The 20,184-nt window shown below is 36.4% G+C and overlaps 1 protein-coding gene across 2 annotated transcripts in view; it reads left to right on the top strand.

Annotated features, from left to right (window-relative positions):
* Positions 1 to 20,184, top strand: part of TTC29 (tetratricopeptide repeat domain 29) — a 388,892-nt gene that overhangs the window by 229,234 nt on the left and 139,474 nt on the right. For both annotated transcript variants that reach the window (XM_026499440.4, XM_057310110.1), the window contains 2 exons: positions 9,970 to 10,182; positions 17,859 to 17,944. In XM_026499440.4, coding sequence (XP_026355225.3) covers positions 9,970 to 10,182; positions 17,859 to 17,944 — 299 coding nt within the window. The remainder of the gene's footprint in view (positions 1 to 9,969; positions 10,183 to 17,858; positions 17,945 to 20,184) is intronic.

The raw sequence follows: 20,184 nt of genomic DNA, 5'->3' as shown, positions 1-20,184 counted from the left end.
CATTGTATCTTTCACTGAATATCACCTTTGTGTTTTAATTACATTTTCAACATTCTTTTTATTTTGGCTCAGTGTTAGGAGTACTAAGCATCTCAGTTTGCCTTTGGTACTAAGGGAGTTCCCTGGACCTGAGATTTTCAGTGCTTGAACCAGAAAAATCCCAGACAAACCTGAATGACTCGGTCACTGTAGACATTGTGAACATTAAAATTTTCTTTTGTCTTTCTAAACCTAGCATTTTATTCATGGACTAAACAATAGTGAGACAATAACATCTTTGTTATTTGCTATTAACAGATTTTGACAGGCATAATATGGTTATTTTGGGTTTTAAATGACTTGTATTTTCTATTTAAGTTGCTATCATATTTTAAAATTTGTAACAGTACCACCTCTATTACATACAGAATGCTGTAAGAGAAAAGGCATCTCATTCAATGTTAACTTTGAAAATAGATTCACTGGTGGGCACTGTGGATGTTTGGAAGGGAAAAAACAAACAAAAACTCTGGCAAAATTTTCCAGTGGCTGCTAATGATTCCCAACCAAAGTTCTGTTTAAGCTCTCCCACGGGGCCCTTTAAGTCCTCGTGTCCCTCCCCCTCTACTCACACCTCTGGTATAACTGTGCAAGTTCGCCGGGGCATTTTTTTTCCTCTTAATAGTTAAAAAATAAATCCTGTTTGTTTGTTTCCCTCTACTTTTAAACTGCTTCTACATTTGCATCTTAAAAGCCCCTGGGGAGGAAACTTTTCCAAAAAGTGCCTTTGAAAGAGCAACACATTATTCTGTTCAGGTTTCCTAGTAACAATATGAAGTTAAGCCAATGTAAAAAGTGTGTATGAACACTGATTACTCCAACACACCCTCCCCCCACTGCAGGTCTGTCGACAGCATTTTCGTGTTAATCTCTGTGTGGTTGCAATCTCTTACTACTTCGACCACTGCGTTTTCAGAGTATATTCCAAGAATGGATTTTAAAAATGGGCACAGCGATACCTTTTCAAAGGTGCATCTGACTTGATCAGTATTAGAAACTGAGTCACTTTATATCTGAATAAAAGTGAATTTAATAATTAAAGTGAAAAAAAAAAATAATTAAAGTGGTTTTTTCCCCAGAAGTTAAGTGAATTAGCATTGCTATTTCTATATAAATTAATTGTCACTTTTCAGGGCATGTCAGTTTATTCTCCATCTACTGTGTGTACATGTTCATAAGACCTTATAGTATTTAATGAAGAGATCCTTTTTAAGTATTGATAGCCACAAGAAAATTATACCATGTTTGATCTGTGTTAAAGAATCAAAGTCCAAGATCTTTGAATGGAACTTAGAATAAAAATGTAATTAGGTTACATCCCTGAAGTCTGATATATCTTTAAACAAGACTGCAAATGAAACTTTATTAGAGCTTCAAATGAATTATTTCATTGCCTTTTTTTTTACTTCATTTTCTTCCCCTTCTCTTTCATGTCTGTGTTACTGACATTGCTGCTGTATTTTACCTATCTTTTCCAGGGTGTTTTAATTATTTACTGCTTAACGAGTAGCACAGAGAGGAAGCCTCATTCAGAGGTGCCTGTTCTGCAGCGGGTTTTTCCCTTTCAAAGCTTCGCAAGGAGGTCTTGTATAGCTGCGCCGAGCCTACAGGTCTGGCCACACTGAATACACTGCTCCGGACGGAGGCAGTCTCTCCCCTGAGCGGCTGAGCCGAGGCCCTGCCCGAGAAACCTCTCTTCAGAGGTACCACTGGCCAAGGGCGAGAGCTGGATGAGTGTGCTGTTGCACTCGTGCCTTCAGTGGCTGTTAGTATTGAAGAAGTGACACTGTTCGTAACATTTCGTTTTAAAGCATTCCATACGGCAGACCCAGCCAGATTCCCTCCAAATGGCAAATCTAAACAACAACAACAACAAAAACAACAGAAAAGATTAAAGAGCATGAAAAGTTTCTGAATGTCTACAAAGCACCAGGCACCAAAATGGTGCCGCAGCTATTTCATACCCTTTGCAACCACACCCTGAGGCTGGCATTGCTATTCTTGTTTCGGGGCACTTCAAGAAACGGTGTGCATCATACAATTATATCATGCTGTCAGGTTCAAACCTTGCTGTCTGCCGTTAAAGTCAAACGTTGGACACAGTTTCTAGAAAGGGGTCACTTGAGGGAGTGGAGCCACCGTGGGCTTTGGGCATCAGCTCTGCCACCTACTAGGTGTGTGGGCTGAGGAAGAGGACCACCGAGGCTCATTTTCCTCATCTCCAGAATATAGACACTAACACACATATATGTAGCAGCTGCCATCGTGCAAGGCACACGGTGAGTGCTCAGCTAACATTGTTTTTCTTCCTCCATACTCACCTGAATAGGTTGTTTTCAGTTTGTTAGGTTTTCGTAATACCCCAAAGAGCACCTGCTTATTGTCAATCAAAGCAACAATGTATTGAGGAAAAGATAGGATTCCCCTCACTCACCTTCGTCCTCTGTTAAGTTAATCAGTACTGGTACTTTGCTATATATGCTTCCATACCTTTCTCTTAGCCCATATCAACATATACACATAATCAGAATGTAGTTTGTTTAAAATGATGAACAATATATAATTCAAGTAAGAATTACATTATTGATTAAGTCCAGCACAATATAATTCATTAGTTGATCTGATGTCAATACTGACGTTATTTCTCCTCAGACTTTTATGCTTCTCAACACTTTCTTAGTATTTTAAGATGAGGTGGCAACCATTAAAGTAAAACAATTTATTATATGAGGGAAATAGTAAACTCTGTATGCTCTACAATGGCTAGCCTTTAGTCCTATTGTTTATACATTATACAAGTGTTTCACATTTTTAAAAATTATTCAAGTAATTTTGATACTTAAAATTATAAACATTTAAGAACAAAGCTGCCTAATGTTAATTCTTAGAAATTACAAAACTTAGATAAAAACTATCTGAGGTTTATTACAGCATAAAGTGGTCAAGCTTGTATACCATTTCCATCACTGACCACAATTCACCTATCTAAAATCACAAACAACAAAATTAATATCAATTCCTTCAGAATATTTTAAAGGTGCAGACAAATCTGGATTTTAAAAATTAAGTTTACCAGTCGGACGCCTGGGTGACTTAGTCAGAGTTAAGCGTCCAATTCTTGTTTCAGCTCAGGTCATAATCTCAGAGTCATGAGATCAAGCCCTGCGTTGAGCCCCATGTTGGGCTTCATACTGGGCGTGGAGCCTGCCTAAGATTCTCTCTCTCCTTCTCCCTCTGCTCTTACTCTTCCCTCCCTCTCCCACTCTGGAAAAAAAAAAAATTAACTTACTAGTATTGCCAACATCAGTGATAAACCCTTGGTAAATTTCTCCCATACCTGTCTTCCTGTCTTCCTGGGATCCTTTTCATCGTCTGGTTTAGTGACCCATATTTTTTAATGGGGGGTGTGGTAGAATTCCTGTAATGTCCATCTGAAATCTTTATTCAGAATGATAAACGATTCCATTTTTAGAAATAGTATTTTAAATTTCTTCTAAGTATCCCAAAGTAGCTTCTCAAAAGTTATGGGCACATTTTCTTCCTGGTTTATTAGGGATGCTGTTGAGTTACAGAACAAAATCTTTGTTTTCCGGCATTCCATTTTGCAGTGGTGTGCAATGGGTTATAGTCAGAACAAATCTCCTCTGACAAGAGATAAACCCTTGCAAGTGATAGTTTCCATTGGGAAGTGTGACAAGCCCTTAACTATTTCAGCATGTATAGTGCCGTTATAATTATCATAATTGAATGTAAAAACCTAAAGATAATATAAATTGTTCATGCAGTTAAACTGAAATGGAAAGCAATGTCTTTTGTTTTTACAAAAGAGCGATAACATTTTTCTCTTTTTGCTACTGTTCAATATTGCTCCTAGCAGATTTTATGTCTACATTGTATGGAATAGTAACTTAATGCCAAAGATGTCCAGTAGCTCCAGATTAAAATGTAATATAACATCCATAAAGCTTTATTGTTCCTTTAGGTTGTTGTTTTAAGCTAAAGTGGAATATTTCCCTAAATTCCTTAACAAATGTGCACAATTTACAACTAAATATGCTTAAGACTTATACCAGTGCTGCTGAAATAGGCCTTACGGACCTGTCAAATTATTTTCATGCAATTGTATCTGGAGCATTATTTTTACTGGCAAATGTACAAGTTGATAGAAAAGGAAATAATTAGCTACTTTCAGAATTGCTGATGCATGGAACTAAAGGAGGCCAGTCTGTGCATCTTAGAGATTGTGACATTTTAAATTACCTGAATAATACCGGGAGCCATCTTTGGACATAATTAACACCTTGCCTAATTACTGTCAGGTCTAGACAGAGTCACACTGTATTTATGAAATATTATTTTATTCAAACCTGCTTTCACCCTTATTATATTGCAAAGTTTAGATTTGTGTGCTGTTTTCTTAAGTGGAGCAACTTCTTTTTTTTTCTTTCTTTCTTCTTTTCCCTCCCCCTTCAAGTAATCAATGCACTGCTGAATGAGTTCATTTTAATGCACTCAATCATGCCTCTAATGTTCGTAGCTTACGGGCGCAAGCATCAGTAATGCAGGAATGTTATATGGCTTTAGTTTGGGCCATTTCATAAAATATTCATGGAATCAAAAATGTGCATCAAAATAGCGGCTGGGAGAATTACATTTATGTTCCCGCTTTTATGGCAGCTTCACATTTAAACCCATTTGTGTTAATATCTAGTCAATCTTCCTACTTTAAAAAAAAACTAAAATGGGAGAGATCATATACATTCTCTTTTGCTTAATATTTGTTCTAGACATCTGCTGTGATACAACAAATATCTATGAACTTTCAGAGATGTTGTGCAGGGAAGAGGGGTAAGCAACAATTTGGATAATACCCAAATATATAAAATCTTATTTTCTCTACATAGTGTTTGTCTTAACATCCTACCAAGCATTTTGCAGTTACCACATTGTTTGGGTTTTGTTTGTATTTTTAAATAAATGGATGGATTTCCTGTATGTGTGGGCTTTGGGGAAAGTGACTCTCCTTTGTAATAGTTTTATTTTAAGAGTGCACTTTCCTTTAGGTGAAAAACTATAAATGCATACCAACCTCCCTATTGTTTATGTTGATGTCATGTAATTGTTAAGACAAACAAACAAAGCCCCCAAACTGAAGCTTAGTATACTTCCATCTAAACCTGGACACTCTTGTTTTACAAGAGTTCAGCGTATCTTCTAAGTGTTTTCTGACAGTACCTCATATTATCGAGTGAACTGATTACTGATTGTATTGGTGGAGGGCCATCTCGACTCCCTCCCACGAAACATTTTGGCTCCATTTTCTTCCTTGATTTGCTTGAAATATTAGTGATGTCTCTGGATTTTTGCTTTGCGTAGAACCATGCGTTCCAGGCACTTAGTTGAGCCCTAAGTGTCTTCTCTATGGAGGTTATTTCCGTGATCTTTGTTATGTGTAGTGATGATGAAGATTTGCTGGTAATTCCTGCTGCAACATGAGAAAGTTCACATTCCCCCTGAGACCTTTCCCATGGATGAGTATTCCTGAGGCCTTCTCTTTTCTCTCTTGTTTTCAGTTACCTTTTATTTTTGTGGCACCTTGGTGTAATCCTTCTTCTTTTCTCTGCCTCCTTCTTCAATGGAAAATAATGTTACCACTTGATAATTCCAGAGGACAGTTATCTAGACACTTGTCCTTCCACAAGATTGGTTGTAGGATCTGGAAATCTCACCTGGTTCTGATATTTTAAAGTTTCTTTGGTAACAAAGGGTAGACTTTATATGAACACGTTAAGTTACAAAGGGATGCTATGAACCAAAAAACTGCTTCATGGTCTTCATTTATTTTTACAATTAGCTTTGTCAAAATGACCACTATAATGATGGCCTTTTATAATATTTCTCTCAGGTATATTAAATTTAAATTCTTTCAGATAAAACAGGATGCATTATGTCTTAATAAACATCTAGTCTTAATATTAATATCAATCTTTACCCAGAAAGTAAGAAAATCTTTGAAATCCTACTCACAGTTGAAAATATAAATTAAATGGAAATCATTCCATTGTTAATCATGCTTAAAGGGAAATACTTGCATATTTAAATTACTATGCTCCCTTCATAGTATACACTATAATTTAATATTTTAAAATCAAATATACCATATTACAATATGTACGTTCACATTCTGACCAGCCTTTAGAAAGTGTAGCCAAGTCATTTGTGTGCTTATGATCAAAACCTCGCTGGCTTATTTACGGTCTGTTTGTCACCAAATAACTTTAGAAATGCATCTCTACATCTGAGAAGGACTGGAAAACTCTACTGTCTCTGTTTAGGCACTTCGGTTTAGAATTGAATCCCCAGTGGCCTCATCTGGGGCAGTGTGGCTAAGGAACGGGAAGTGAATCCATGAATAGCTAGTTGTGGCTACAGCTAAGTCTGGGGTGCCCTAGGAATTCCAGGAGCCCTGTGGATGTCACCATATGGTTTATGGGAAAGTGGGGAATTTAGATGCAGGATGCATAGCTGGTTATACATCAGACTTCTTCAGAAAGACCAATCAGAAGCACATCAAGGGCTAATATCTGTGCTTTTATGTTAGAAATTACCTGCAATTGCCTGAATAGAGTCAAAGAGTTATAGAACTGGAAGAGACTAGAAATCATATAGCTCTAACATTGTTTTTAACTTGAGAGATTTATGTCTGGAAAATGTAACTTACTCCATCCAAGTTCCTGATGCTTGGTTTGTTGACTAGCACCTGGGGTGGTGGGACCAAGCGGCATGGGTTTTCGATGATCCTGGGTTTAAATCCTAAACACCACTTCTTAGCTATTTGAGCCATTTAACCTTTGTAAGCCTCAGTATCCTCTTTAGTGTAAAAGTAATAATCATATATACTTCATCAGGTTTTGGAAGGTTAAGTAAGATAATGTATGGGAGAAAAAAAAACCTTCCATCTTGACGAGCACCCAGTAGGCCTTCAGGAAAGAGTAGTGCCCTGTTCTCTTTCACCCAAGCATCTTGGACCAGGATCCTTCCTCATGAGAGACCTTAAGTTTACTCTTCTGAGAGCTGAACCTTGGCCAATAATCATGAGCTAAGTAAGACACTGATATGAGCCCTCAAAGCTTTAGTAAAAATCATACTTAACCTCATTCCAAGGTTACCTGCCATAGTAATCAACTGAAACCAATGTCCCCAAAACCCCCTGTACTTCATTTCTGCTTAGACAGCCTGTCCAGGATGCTGAATAGGGCCCATAACACAGAGGGGAGTCTGGCTGTTAGGGAATACAAAGACATAATCTCCACCTTTTCTCCACTCTTCGTCACCTTCACCCCTTTCTCCATTTCCTCCACCTCTCCTTTCCCTACTTTCCCTCCCCCTGCCTCTTCTTTCTTCAGATCAGATCTTGGTCATGGCCATCAGTTCTCATAATACTATTTACATCTTTCTGCCTCATTTGCATCTTATTGTAATTAGTTGGGTTATCCAGAGCTTCACCTCCGGGCACTCCTCCTGGAATTGTGAGTGAATCTGTTATTTTATAACACACCTTTGGACCCCCTTTCCATCTGGCTATTGTGTGTAACCACAGATGCCATTAGGTCCTTCCTAGTCTCCTCACAGTCCCAATTTTTTTTTCTGGAACTATCTGGTTTCCTCACAGTTCCTTGTATCTATCTTTTCCTATTCACATGGCCAAAGAGAAATATGTACCTGTACTTTATGAGTAGATGGATGCTGGATGGAAAAAAAAAAAAAAGAACTCTGGAATACATCTTTCTAGGAATACAGAGCTATATTTTATAGGCAGAAATATAGTTAACAGAGGAAACATAACACACATATATGTCAGTGCTCCATTTGAGTTTTTAAAAAAATGAGGGTCATGGGTATTTGGAGAAAGGTGTTTCTGGTGAGAGGTGCTACAGGAGAGAGATGAGAAAGTATGCCTGCTGTTGTGGGGAGTAAGAGAAAAATTGTGAGTTAAATGTGAAGATAGATTAGAACAGTGAACTTCAACCTTGAGTATTTGCATCAAAATGAAAAAGGATTGGGCATTATTTTTTAAATAGCTTCTATCATATATTTTTATTACAAAATAAACATATCTTGATGATAGAAACATTAGAAAATGCCAATAATCAGAAAAGAAAAAGAAACCATTAATCACCCATGTAACGCTGATCATGGCTTGTAAACGTTTTCTGATGTTTTCCAATATTTTCACTTATCACAAACACCTATCCATGTAATGAAATATTCTTCTATAGTATCATATTTATGGCTCCGTAGTCTTGTATCATGTGAAAATTTCATAAGACAAGTTTCTAAATGTCTCTGCTGTACACATTCCCCTCTCTGTGTATATCTTGGCGGATGTGCCCTTCTTCTGCATGGTGCAGCAAGGGCTCAGACTGGCCATGCCCTTACTCCGTGTTTTTACCGATTATTTGCTGGCTGTCCACCTCTGTTTATTGCATTTCTTTGGGAATGATGTTCTTACTTATGTGTGTATTCTTTAATACTTCAGTGCTAATTTTGACAGCAAATTCAGAGCAAAAATGGGGGGAAATTATACGTAAGAATCATGGCAGTGGCTGCAATACCCTATATTATCTAACCTGTGATAGCTAATGAAACCTATTTGAGAAAATATAGTGAGCCTGATAAGACTTGCATAGGTTAATTTAATCAGTCATGGTAGTAGTGTCATAAAGACTCAACTACATTTTTTGCAGGGAGAGTAAGTTATGCTTAGAGAATACTGTGTTCAGGTATTGAACATCTGTTGATCCATTTCTCACAATAACACCTTGAATAGTGTTCACTATCATCCTATTTTGTAGAAGAATTAAACTCATGCACAGAAAGGGTAGTAATTAGCCTGAGGCTAAACAGTGGAAAGGGTGAAGCTGGGATAGGAACTCCAGCTGCCTGCTTGGAGCCGGCACTCACTCTTAACCGCTACTATTGGAATGCCTACATACAAGTGCCTTCCCAGTTCATTTCAGTTTAGGTAACTCCCAATACCATAGAAGAGTATTTACACTACAGGATATTGTGGAGATTTTCACAAGGCAATTCACACGTAAAATACAGTCCACATTGTGGAACTGCAAACTACTCTTCCAGATATGGGCTTGCTCGTATTTCAAGGAGTGAAATGACTGAAAGCTAATTTGGAGTTTTGGCCTTGAGAAGATACATTTTTAACTGTATTCTAAAATATAATCCAGAAAGGCAGTTAAGTTGTATTTTAATTATTAAAAATGAAACGGAGTATACAAATGCCTCAATAATAAGTGAATTTGAAATTTGTAACAGACACATCCTTTCTCAAGGTCCTGAATTCTTCTTGGGAACAAAACAGATGCTGTCTGTTGAAAAGCAGCATAAGATAGTGGTTGAGAGCATGCGTTCTGGACTCAGACTGCCTGGATATACACCCCACTAATCATGCCATCATGGGCAAAATTCTCAACCTCACTTTCTCTTCTGTAGAATGGAATCATAACACTCCCCATTTCACAGGAGTGTTTTGAAGAGAAAATGGGAAATTCATATAAAGCATGTAGTACATGGCCTTGTGTATGGAACGTCAAATCAAGGTTAGCTAACGGGATTACTATTGGTAATTATTACTGCATTTTCACACCGTTTCCAAACACGTGTAATGCTAGCCAATTTCTGCTTGCCAAGATACATCCCTCCAGCAGGTGTTCATCCAGAATCATTGCTGAATCTGAGGTCCAAATTGAGATCGCTCCCTTCCCAGCTTAAATCCTTTTCATCCTTAGAAATTCTTGACTGCGTCCCATGGTTCCCACCCCCCTTTAATAGTAAAACATGAGATGTGTACAAAATTTTTAAAAATATGTTCTGGCCTGTGGTTTAGATTTATGAATGGCTTTTATTCTTCAGGTCAGCTTCTGGAAGCTGCTGAGCATTATGAAGCATTCCATCAATTGACGCAAGGGCGGATATGGAAGGATGAGGCAGGCCGCTTTCTCAACTTGTTGGCCTGCGAGAGTCTCCTGAGGACTTACAGATTACTCTCAGACAAAATGCTGGAAAATAAAGAATACAAACAGGCCATCAGAATTCTAATAAAAGCTTCCGAAATAGCCAAAGAAGGTGGGTGGAAAAGAACACTCTCACATTGCTTCCTTTAATGGGCAGACACTGCTTCTCCCAAGAGTGAAGTAAAAATCGTCAAGTGTTTGGGTGATTATTTCCTATGAAATGCAAAGACAAATGCCATCAATATACTTTCAAATTTCACTGTAAAACAGAGATGCCTTAGTGCTGACAACAAGAAATCCATTAATTTCTTGAAAGCCTTATCTCCAAAATTACAACCCTCTGGGAGCAGTGTTATAAAACAATGAACCTATAATGAGAAGGTAAGGTCATTCGCAAAAGTTAAGGGGGTGTGTGTGTGTGTGTGTGTGTGTGTGTGTGTGTGTTTGAGGGCGTCTGTTTCTTTCAACCTGAGAGAACTTTCATTGTTTGTAAATTCCCTATTGTCAGGTAATAGAGAAGGTAATGATAAATATTTAGTTAGGAGTAACAGGAAAATAGAACTCTGATATATTTTGGACCCTTGCCTGCCCAAGTGTGGCATTTGCACTGGCAGCATCAGCATCCCTAGAAGCTCCTAAGAAAAGCAGCATCTCAGGCTCCACCCCAGACCTACTGCCTCAGAAGCTGCAGGTTAGCAAGTTCCCCTGGTGAATCGTATGCACACTTACAGCAGTAAAAATGCTTTCATGAGAGCCGATCGTATCCTTAATATTCTATATCATGTGTATATGTATAAAATACAAAGAAAAAATTGGAAGTATATACTCATAAGCTTTTACTTTGTGAAATGCAAAGATATTTTATTACCAAAATTTAGCAACAGAGTGGACTTCTCACGAAGGAGAAAAAGAAGCTGTGCTCCTTAAAGTGTATTAGCTTGAGGATATATTTAATTGGTTGGTTTATCAAGTAACATATGGTTTATTTGGAATAAGCAGGACTGAATTTCTGGTTGTGATTTTAATTTTCTAAAGAGTAAAGGTAAACATCTTAGCTTATTTTCTCCATTACTTCTTTTTAATGATATTATAATACTCATAGGAAATCACCCTCATTGAAAGATGTATCCCATTGAGTGAACTGCTTTTGAATGACTGGTGATCTAGTACCTTCCCCAAAGGGGTAAACACTGACATAAACAGTTACCTCTTAGATCAATTTCAGCAACTAACTTTAGTCACATGGAAAGTTATGGGGAATTTCCATGGAAAGTAATGTATCAAGTAGGAAAAGGTATTTTGCTTTAGGTTCACATTTGCTAAATTGTAAGGTAGTTTACAAAGAAAGGAAGGCTCTGAGGGTCTCTTGGCACAGTTAGAGCCTGTCAGGCAGTCTCCTTTTAAAAGCATCTCTTACTTTTCCAAGGACAGAGAAGGAGAACAGGAGAAATCTTATGCTGTAATAATTTTTTTAATACCTTCTAAAACTGATAAATATTTGCCCCTGTACTCCCATATAACAAAGTAGATAGGTTAAGGGATAGCACAGTATCTTACAAGACCTCTGATGATAGCTGAATGCCCTGGAACAAAGCATTTCTTTTTGCTATTATGTCCTGCTCTGGTTAAGGAGCCTGAAGCAGCAAACTGATGATTGCCTGCCTTATAAGGCATGCCTCCCACGTTGGTTTGCATTATATTTAAGGAGTCCTGACGCCACTGTGGGCCAACTCCTTTACTAGGGCACCCTAGTATAATGCACAAGGATAACACTGGCCATGCAGTGGTCTCATGAGTCTATTATTCTATTATTTTCATTTTTCAGTCATTCATTGGTCTTTAGTATATTTACAAAGTTGTACAACCAAAACACTAATCCCAAACTCACTAGAAGTCACTCCCCATATTCAACTTTCCCTCTCCCCTAATAACCACTAAGCTATCTTCTGTCTCTATGGATGTAACTATTCTGGAAATTTCATATAAATGGAGTCCTATAATGTGTGTCCTTTGTGTCCAGCTACTTTTACTTAGCACAATGTTTTCAAGGTTCATCCATCTTGTAGCATATATGACTACTACATTCCTTTTGATGGCTGAATAATATTCCATTATCTGGTTATGTCATATTTTCTTTATCCATTCATCAGTTGATGGACATTTATGTCGTTCCCACCTTTTGTCAATTATGAGTAATGCTACTATGAACATTTGTGTACAAGTTTTCAAGTCTTTTGTCTCTAGGCCTAGAAGTGGAATTGCTGGGCCATAGGTTAACTCTATGTTTAACTTAAAAAGGAGATGACAGGGAGTTTTCCAAAGTAGCTGTCCCATTTTACATTCCTCCCAGCAATGTGTAAGTGTTTCATTTCATCCATAAACTTTCTCACCAGCACTTGTTGCTGTCCTTCTTTTTGTTTATAGCCATCTTAGTAGGTATAAAATGGTATCTCACTGTGGATTTAATTTGCATTTCCCTGTTAGCTAATGATGTTAAGCATCTTTTTGTGAGCTTATATGTCATTTGTATATCTTCTCTGTAGAAATGTCTATTCAGATTCTTTGCCCATTTTCAAGTGGGTTGTCAATTTATTATTGAATTGTTTTAAGTATGCTTTATATATTCTAGGTGCAAGTCCTTCATCAGAGATATGACTTAAAAACAATGGGTTTTCTTTTCACTTTCCATTGAAACACAAGTTTTTTATTTTGGTGAAGTCGAAAATAATCTATTTTTTGTTTTGTTGTTTTTTATTTTTTTTTTGGTATTATAACTAAGAAGGCTTCCACAAATCCAAGGTCATCAAGATTTACTCCTACATTTTATTCTAAGAGTTACATAATTTTGACTCCTATATTTAGGTCTATAATATATTTTTAAGTGTGTGTGAAGGGGGATATGAGGAGGATCCAACTTCATGTTTTCCATGTGGATATCCAGTTGTCCTAGTACTATTTTTTGTACACATTATTCTTTTCCAATAATTTGTCTTGGGTCCTCATCAAAAACTAATTGCTCATAAATGTGGGGATTGTCTTCTGAATTCTCAAGTCTGTTGTGGTGATCTGTAGCTGTCCTTATTCCACTACTACGTATTTTTGATTATTGTAGTTGTGTAGTAAGTTTTGAAATTGGGAAATGTGTCTTCCAATATGCTCTTTCAGGATTGCTTTGGCTATTCTGCGTCACTTGCATTTCCTCATGAATTTCATGATTAGTTTGCCCACTTCTGCAAAGAAGGACAGCTGGAATTTTCATAGGGATTGAATTGAAACTGTCAAGCAATTGGGAGAATACTGCTATCTTAACACTAAATCTTCCCATCCACAACTATGGGTTCTCTGTCCATTTATTACATATTTCATTTCTTTCAATGATATTTTGTAGTTTTTAGTGGACACAACTTGCCCTTTTATTAAATTGATTTCTAATGTTTCTTTTCTGATGCTACTAGAAATGGATTTTTTTCCTTTCGTTTTCAGATTGTTCATTTGTTTTGAGGTAGAAATAAAATTAACTTTTGTATATTGATCTTGTATCCTGCTAAACTTGTTTATTCGCCTTAATGTTTTGGGGGGGATTCATTTAGGATTTTTCTATGTATAGTATTATGTTATCTGCAAATATAGCTTTACTTCTTCCTTTCTGATCTTGATGCTGAAGGGCGACAGAATGTACCACCCCAAAAACCACTTTGGCAAAAGGAGCATTTTGAGCTAAAATCACTTGAAAAATAACAGATACAAGAAAGGTATATAAACTCCCCTTTTCCTCCTGAAAACAGGAGGTAAAAACTGCCATGTGAAAGATGCCCTCCCTGTACCACAAGAAAAGAAAGCTTCTCTATGAAGAGTCAAAGCCAAGAGAATTCTGTAAAAACAGACTTTGTTAAAATAATCCTTATTTTCCTTAACCTCCCTGCATTGCTTAGTTACTTTTCCACAATTGCCTCCCTTTGTCCAACCCAAAATTAAAGCATGTAGATTTTGCAATTTCTTTGGCTCTTCATTCCTTATGAAGTTTCCCATGTCACCTAAAACTTACGTAAATTGTGTTTTTTCTCCTGTTAATTTGTCTTATGTCAATTTAATTCTCAGGCCCAGCCAAAAAACCCTTAGAGGTTAAAGTTTGCCTCCTTTACAATGCCTATTATTTTTCTTGACTAATTGCACTGGCTAGAAATTCCAGCATAATGTTAAATAGAATTTGTTCCAGGATACATCTTTGTCTTCTTCCTGATCTTAGGGTGAAAGCTCTCAGTCTTTTGCCGTTAAGAAAGATGTTAGCTGTGGGGTTTTTGTAGATACTCCTATTAAGTTCCCTTCTATTCTAAGTTTGTTGAAGATTTTTATCATGCAAAGGGATTGGATTTTGTCAAATGCTTTTTCTGCATCTGTTAAGATGATCATTTGGTTTTTATCCTTCCTATTAATATGGCTTATTACTTTGATTGATTTGTATATGTTGAACCAATCCTGCATTCCTGGGATAAATCCCATTTGATCATGGTACGTAATCCTTTTTATATGTTGCTGGATTCACTTTGTTAATCTTTTGTTGAAGCTTTTATTATCTATATTCATGAGGGATATTGGTTTGTAGTTTTCTTATGATGTCTTTGTTTGGTTTGATGTCAAAATAATACTGGCTTCATAGAATGATTTGGGAAGTGTTTGCTCTTAATTTTTGCAAGAGTTTGTGAAAAATTGGTATTGATTATTCTTTAAATATGTGGTAGAATTCACTAGTGAGGCCCTCTGGGCCTGGGATTTTCTATGTGGAAAACAGTTTGATTACTAATTCAATTTCTTTACTTCTGGATTTATTCTGATTTTCTGTTTCTTCTTGAGTCAGTTTCAGCTTATACCTTTCTAGTAATTTGTCTGTTTCATCTAGTTTATCTAATTTGTTGGTATGCAGTTGTCCATAATATTCCCTTATAATCCTTCTTATTTCTCTAAGGTCTATAATGATCTTCCCTCTTTCATTCCTGATTTAAGTAACTTGAAACATCTCTCTTTTTTTCCTTGTTCAGTTTAGCTTAAAGGTTTGTCAATTTGGTTGACCTTTTCAATGAAACAGTTTTTGGTTTTGTTGATTTTCTCTATTGTTTTTCTATTTTCTATTTCATTTATTTCCACTCTAGTCTTTATTATTTTCTTCCTTCTGTTTGCTTTGGGTTTAGTTAGTTCTTCTTTTTCTGGTCTTAGAAGGTGAAAAAATGTTCCTTATTTTTTAAAATAGGCATTGATAGCTATACATGTCCCTTTATGCACTGCTATAACTGGATCCCATAAGTTTTTGTTGTTGTTTTTGTGTGTTTGTTTTCATTCATTTCAAAGTGCTTTCCAGTTTACCCTCTGAGTTCTTCTTTGACCCACTAGCTATTTAGGAGTGTGTTTAATTTCCACATACTTGTGAGTCCCCCATGTGTTTTGTTGTCTATTCCCAATTTCATTCTCTTGTGAATACCATCTTCTCAGTTGGATCTACTACCCTGACAACTGTACTTAATATTGAAACCTGCTTTTTTCTCTTTACCACCCTCTTAGCACTCTCCGTTCCCCTTGCCCAGTTATATTTTTTTTTCTCCCAGAATACTTATCACCATACAATTTACCACATAATTTATTATGTTTATTATTTATTTTGTATCTCTATTATTTATTTTGTATCTTACTCTAAAATTTATTATGTTTATTTATTTATTATGTTTATTATTTATTTTGTATCTCTATTATTTATTTTGTATCTTACTCTAAAATGTAAGTTCTCCAAGGACAGAAAATGTTTTTGGTTAATTTCCTGGAGTTTTCCAAGTGCTTAGAGCTATGCCTGACACAGAATAGGTCCTCAATAAATATTCCGTGAATAAATGAATTAGTGAGTATGTGTTAGCCAAATAACAAATGGAGTTTTAAGACACATTTGAATGAAACATTTGAATTACTCCCACATTGTCTCTCTCCATTAGACCCCTGTCATGACCCCCTCTTTAGATTCTTTACAGAAATAACAGTGTAAGGATGGACAATTTAGGTCTTGAAAATAAAACATCGTATTTCCGTTAACATGAATGATTTTTGAATCATTAAAGCCAATACTGATTTAACCCACCCAAATAAACTGCACAATAATATAAATAGTATTTTGCCCTTTTTTTCTTTGGTATATGTGTCATTCAACTTTAATAATGCTTACATTTCCCTCCATTATTTTATGCTTTCACTTTATCTTAATTTCGTTTCAATTAGTAAGCAGAAAAAGTTCTCGTGCTTAAATTCTGTTTTGAAATTAATATTTAGTATGACTTGACTATTTCAATTAGCTGCCTCAAAATCTATCAACAAGGGTCGATTTTTCTTTTCTTTGCTAGGCTGCCCTTTACATAAAATTGGATGCAAATGGTGATACTAAATCAGCACAAGCCACTGTTAGTACTTTAACACAGTTACAACATTTAATAGAGCAAGTGCAACTTATAAATAATCAACTTTTAAATATACAAGAGGCAACTTCGCCTCATAACCTCTCCCTCCTACCCCATCCATCCCTTCCCTAGGTCCATCCTTATCCTCAGCACTTATAAACCTATAGCAGAGAAAAAATTAAGGCCCAGATAAACCGTAAGAGTTAAAAGTCCCCAGACTGGATCACTTGGACCATCAACTCCGCTCAAGTGAGGTGGTGAGGGTATAATTCTCTGCAATCATGAAATTGCTTGAGAATAATCGTCACAATGCTGTCACTGGCATTTGCCATCCTGTTTTCTTGTAGTCTTTCAGTTGAGCCACTGCTTCACAAGTGGTAGTTCAGTGAGTGGTGAGCATGAATGCAGTATGGAGAATTGTTAGCTCCTCTGAAATTCATCATGGTTGGAATACAGAGTTCAGAAATCTAAAGGAGGGGCTGGATCTGCCAGCATTTGTATTACCCAGGAGTTAGGTAACATTAAAAGCCAAAAAGTAGACAAAGGATAGTATTCTTTTTAAAAATAAGAACCTTTAATGGTTCTGGTAAATCTGTTGATTTATATATTTAGTATATAAATGTAAATAAATTGGGTATTTATTAGATGATATGTTTTATTGAAGCACGTTATACATATATATTGCTTTGGAAAGAAGACTTTGATAATTCCTGGAATAAAACATATTCACAGAAATTAAAAAGGCTAAAATTCCTTTGAAAAGATGATGAAAAGCATTACCAGTCGTTAGCAAAGAAAAAACGTGTTTGGATTTCAAAATACCCATGGAATGTTTTGCCAAGAAGGCAAGCAATCAGTCATTTTCACCCCAGGTTTTAACCAGTAGGTTTTCAATTGAACCTAATCAAAACAATAATTCCTTAATTTGCTAATTATCTGCCCTGTTAGAGACGTAACTGAACATCCATTTCTCTGTGTCTATGTGTTTATGCACCATGTAAAGCTGATACCCTTTACCAAATATTTCATGTCTGTAGTAGCAGCTATGCTGGATGACTATGAGTCTTTACATGGTGGACCCAGTATAGAAATTACATGTGAATGTCAAGGTGGTAATACTGAGCTGTGTATGAAGAGGCAAACTCCTCTTACTTACATTGCTAATGCACTTTAGTCTAACATGTGTGAGTCAGGTAACTTATGTTAACGTCAGCCTTTGAAAATCAGTATACAGTGAGGTTTCAGGAATTGTTCATAAGTCTGTACGCTTTGTTACAACTTTCTACTGTCATCTGCTTGTTGTAGTAAATCAGTTTCTTTAATGCCATGGCAATTTTTCTACATTTTTCAACTGTAGGAAGTGACAAACAGATGGAAGGAGAAGCTTCCTATTACTTGGGCTTAGCACACCTAGCTGCTGGAGAGTATGAAACAGCATTAACAGTGAGTCAAAGTAAACTTTAGTCATTGTCATTTTTAACTTTTACTTTAGTGTATTTATTTCACTTTATGTTGTTATAAAACCAACAGAAATGGGTGGGCCTCTACCTTTATGTAGAGACTAAAGTGGAATAGCAGTTCTAGAAGCAGAAAAAAATTGGTTTTATTGCCTACAGGAGGTAGTATATGATCAATTACCGTGAAGTGCTTTAGGATACATGAAAGTTAAATATATGGAGTAATGTGACCCTCTACACGCACTCCCATATCATTGAAGATAAGAGGATATGGGTTTAAATTATGGCAAAAAGTAGATAGTAAAAAAAAAAAGAAAGAAAAAAGGAAAACAACCAAATTACAGTAAATTTATGATTCGGGAGATTTTGCTTGGAAGAGTGTGGTTATTAAGCAGGTGAGTGAATTGCATTGCTATGGATCTTTTTGGGGGGTGGGCAGCAAAGATGGAGAGCCCTCTTAGTTCCTACCTGAGAAGGAGTCTGCTTCATGATAAACATCAGTCTGTGCCTAGTTTATGACCAGAGTTTGTGTGTTTGACCAAAAACAAACAAACAAAAATGTCAAGAGCTATCTTTTCTGTTTTATAGCAGAAATCATTTTTTTCTTTCATTTTTCTCTTACCTCTAACATATTTCAAGCGTAGCTTCCTATTTCATTTCACATATATCTCTTGTAATCATTTTATCTGATACACAGTATTGGCTCTATCTTCCGCTTTGAGGATTTCCGATTTGCTATTTTGGATAGTCATGCCAAGGAGGATTCTTATATTTGGGCTGGATATTTTTCTCTGTTACCCTTAAAATTGGGTCAGCATGGAAAACAGATTATTCTAGATGACTCTTCTGCTTAATAGTTTTGGTTAATGACATACATTCAGCAATGCTGTGTTCCGGGGAACACAGAAGCCAGCATTTCCCTTTAGGAGCTAATTTAATGAGAATGGCCAACTTGAGAACATAACTGTAATTCAAAGCAGGATGAACAGGGGTTTTCTGAGTCCGGAGGTTAAGAGTGGTTGATTCCAACACTGAAGATCAGGGATGTTGCACAGAGAGCTTTTGAGGAGCAGGATTTCTACAGACAGAAAGTCAAGGATGATAGCACATTAGACACACACACACACACACACACACACACACACACATACTCAACATGAACATAGTATGTTGGGGAAGCAATGAATTTTCAGGTGCAGGTATGAAATCAAGATGGAAAATTAGGTAAAAATTAGCTTACAAATTCTCTCTCTCTCTCTCCCTTTCTCTCTCTGTCTCTCCCCCCCCCCTTCCCTCTCATGGGCAATGCAAACACATGGCAAAATAAATTCAAGCAATACAGTAGAGCTTACATTGAAAAATAAACCTTTCCTCCACCCTGGTATTCAGTCTCACAGTTCTTTTCTCAAAGGCAAATGCAGTTACAAGTTTCAGGTTTATCCCTCCAAAAATATTCATATGTATGTGTAGCATATAAGTGCATATACATATGTGTTCTTTTTGTTGTTTACAAAATTGTAACATTTTATATGTGGTGTTCTGCATTTTGAGTTAACTTCTTCCTCGCTGATGCATATAGACCTGCCTCATTTTAAAAGGGCCACATGGTATCCCATGTTATAGTTGTACCATCATGGGTTTAGCCAGCTCCTGTTGGTGGGCATCTAGGTTTTTTCCAATCGGTTTTATTGCAAAGGGTGTAACAGTGAACAGCTTTGTTCCAAAGTGAAAGATGATCTACAGAATAAATTCCTGTTGGTGGAAATTCTGGATCAGGGAAGAGATAAATTATATTTTTTTTCTAAACTTCCCTTCAAAGAAGCTTCATCAGTTTACATTCCTACAACAATAAATGAGGGTACCTGCTTCATTTGGACATTAGGCACATATGGGTAATATGTTTTACGAATGTTTTTCCAGACCCTGTTTTTTGACCTTACTTATGAAATTTTTCCATGCTGAAATTCCATGGCCAAATTTATTGATCTCTTTTTGCATGACTTCTGGACATTCTTAGGAAGACTGTCCTCATTCCATAATTATTATTTTTTTAATTTTATGGGGGGTTGGAGGGTCTTAAATGCTTTGTTGAGGAGTGTGAAACTCATTCTAAGCAATGTGGGATTTTTAATGATTTTTGATGAGGCTCATGATGTGATCACATTAATTTATTCACAGCTGTTTATTAAGCACCTTCTGTATGACAGACATCCTGCCAGGCACTGG

Source organism: Ursus arctos, unplaced genomic scaffold (assembly GCF_023065955.2).
Source record: "Ursus arctos isolate Adak ecotype North America unplaced genomic scaffold, UrsArc2.0 scaffold_11, whole genome shotgun sequence".
Classification (NCBI taxonomy): domain Eukaryota; kingdom Metazoa; phylum Chordata; class Mammalia; order Carnivora; family Ursidae; genus Ursus; species Ursus arctos.
The sequence above is the reverse complement of the archived record's forward strand: the minus strand, read 5'-3'. Positions and strand labels throughout refer to the sequence as shown.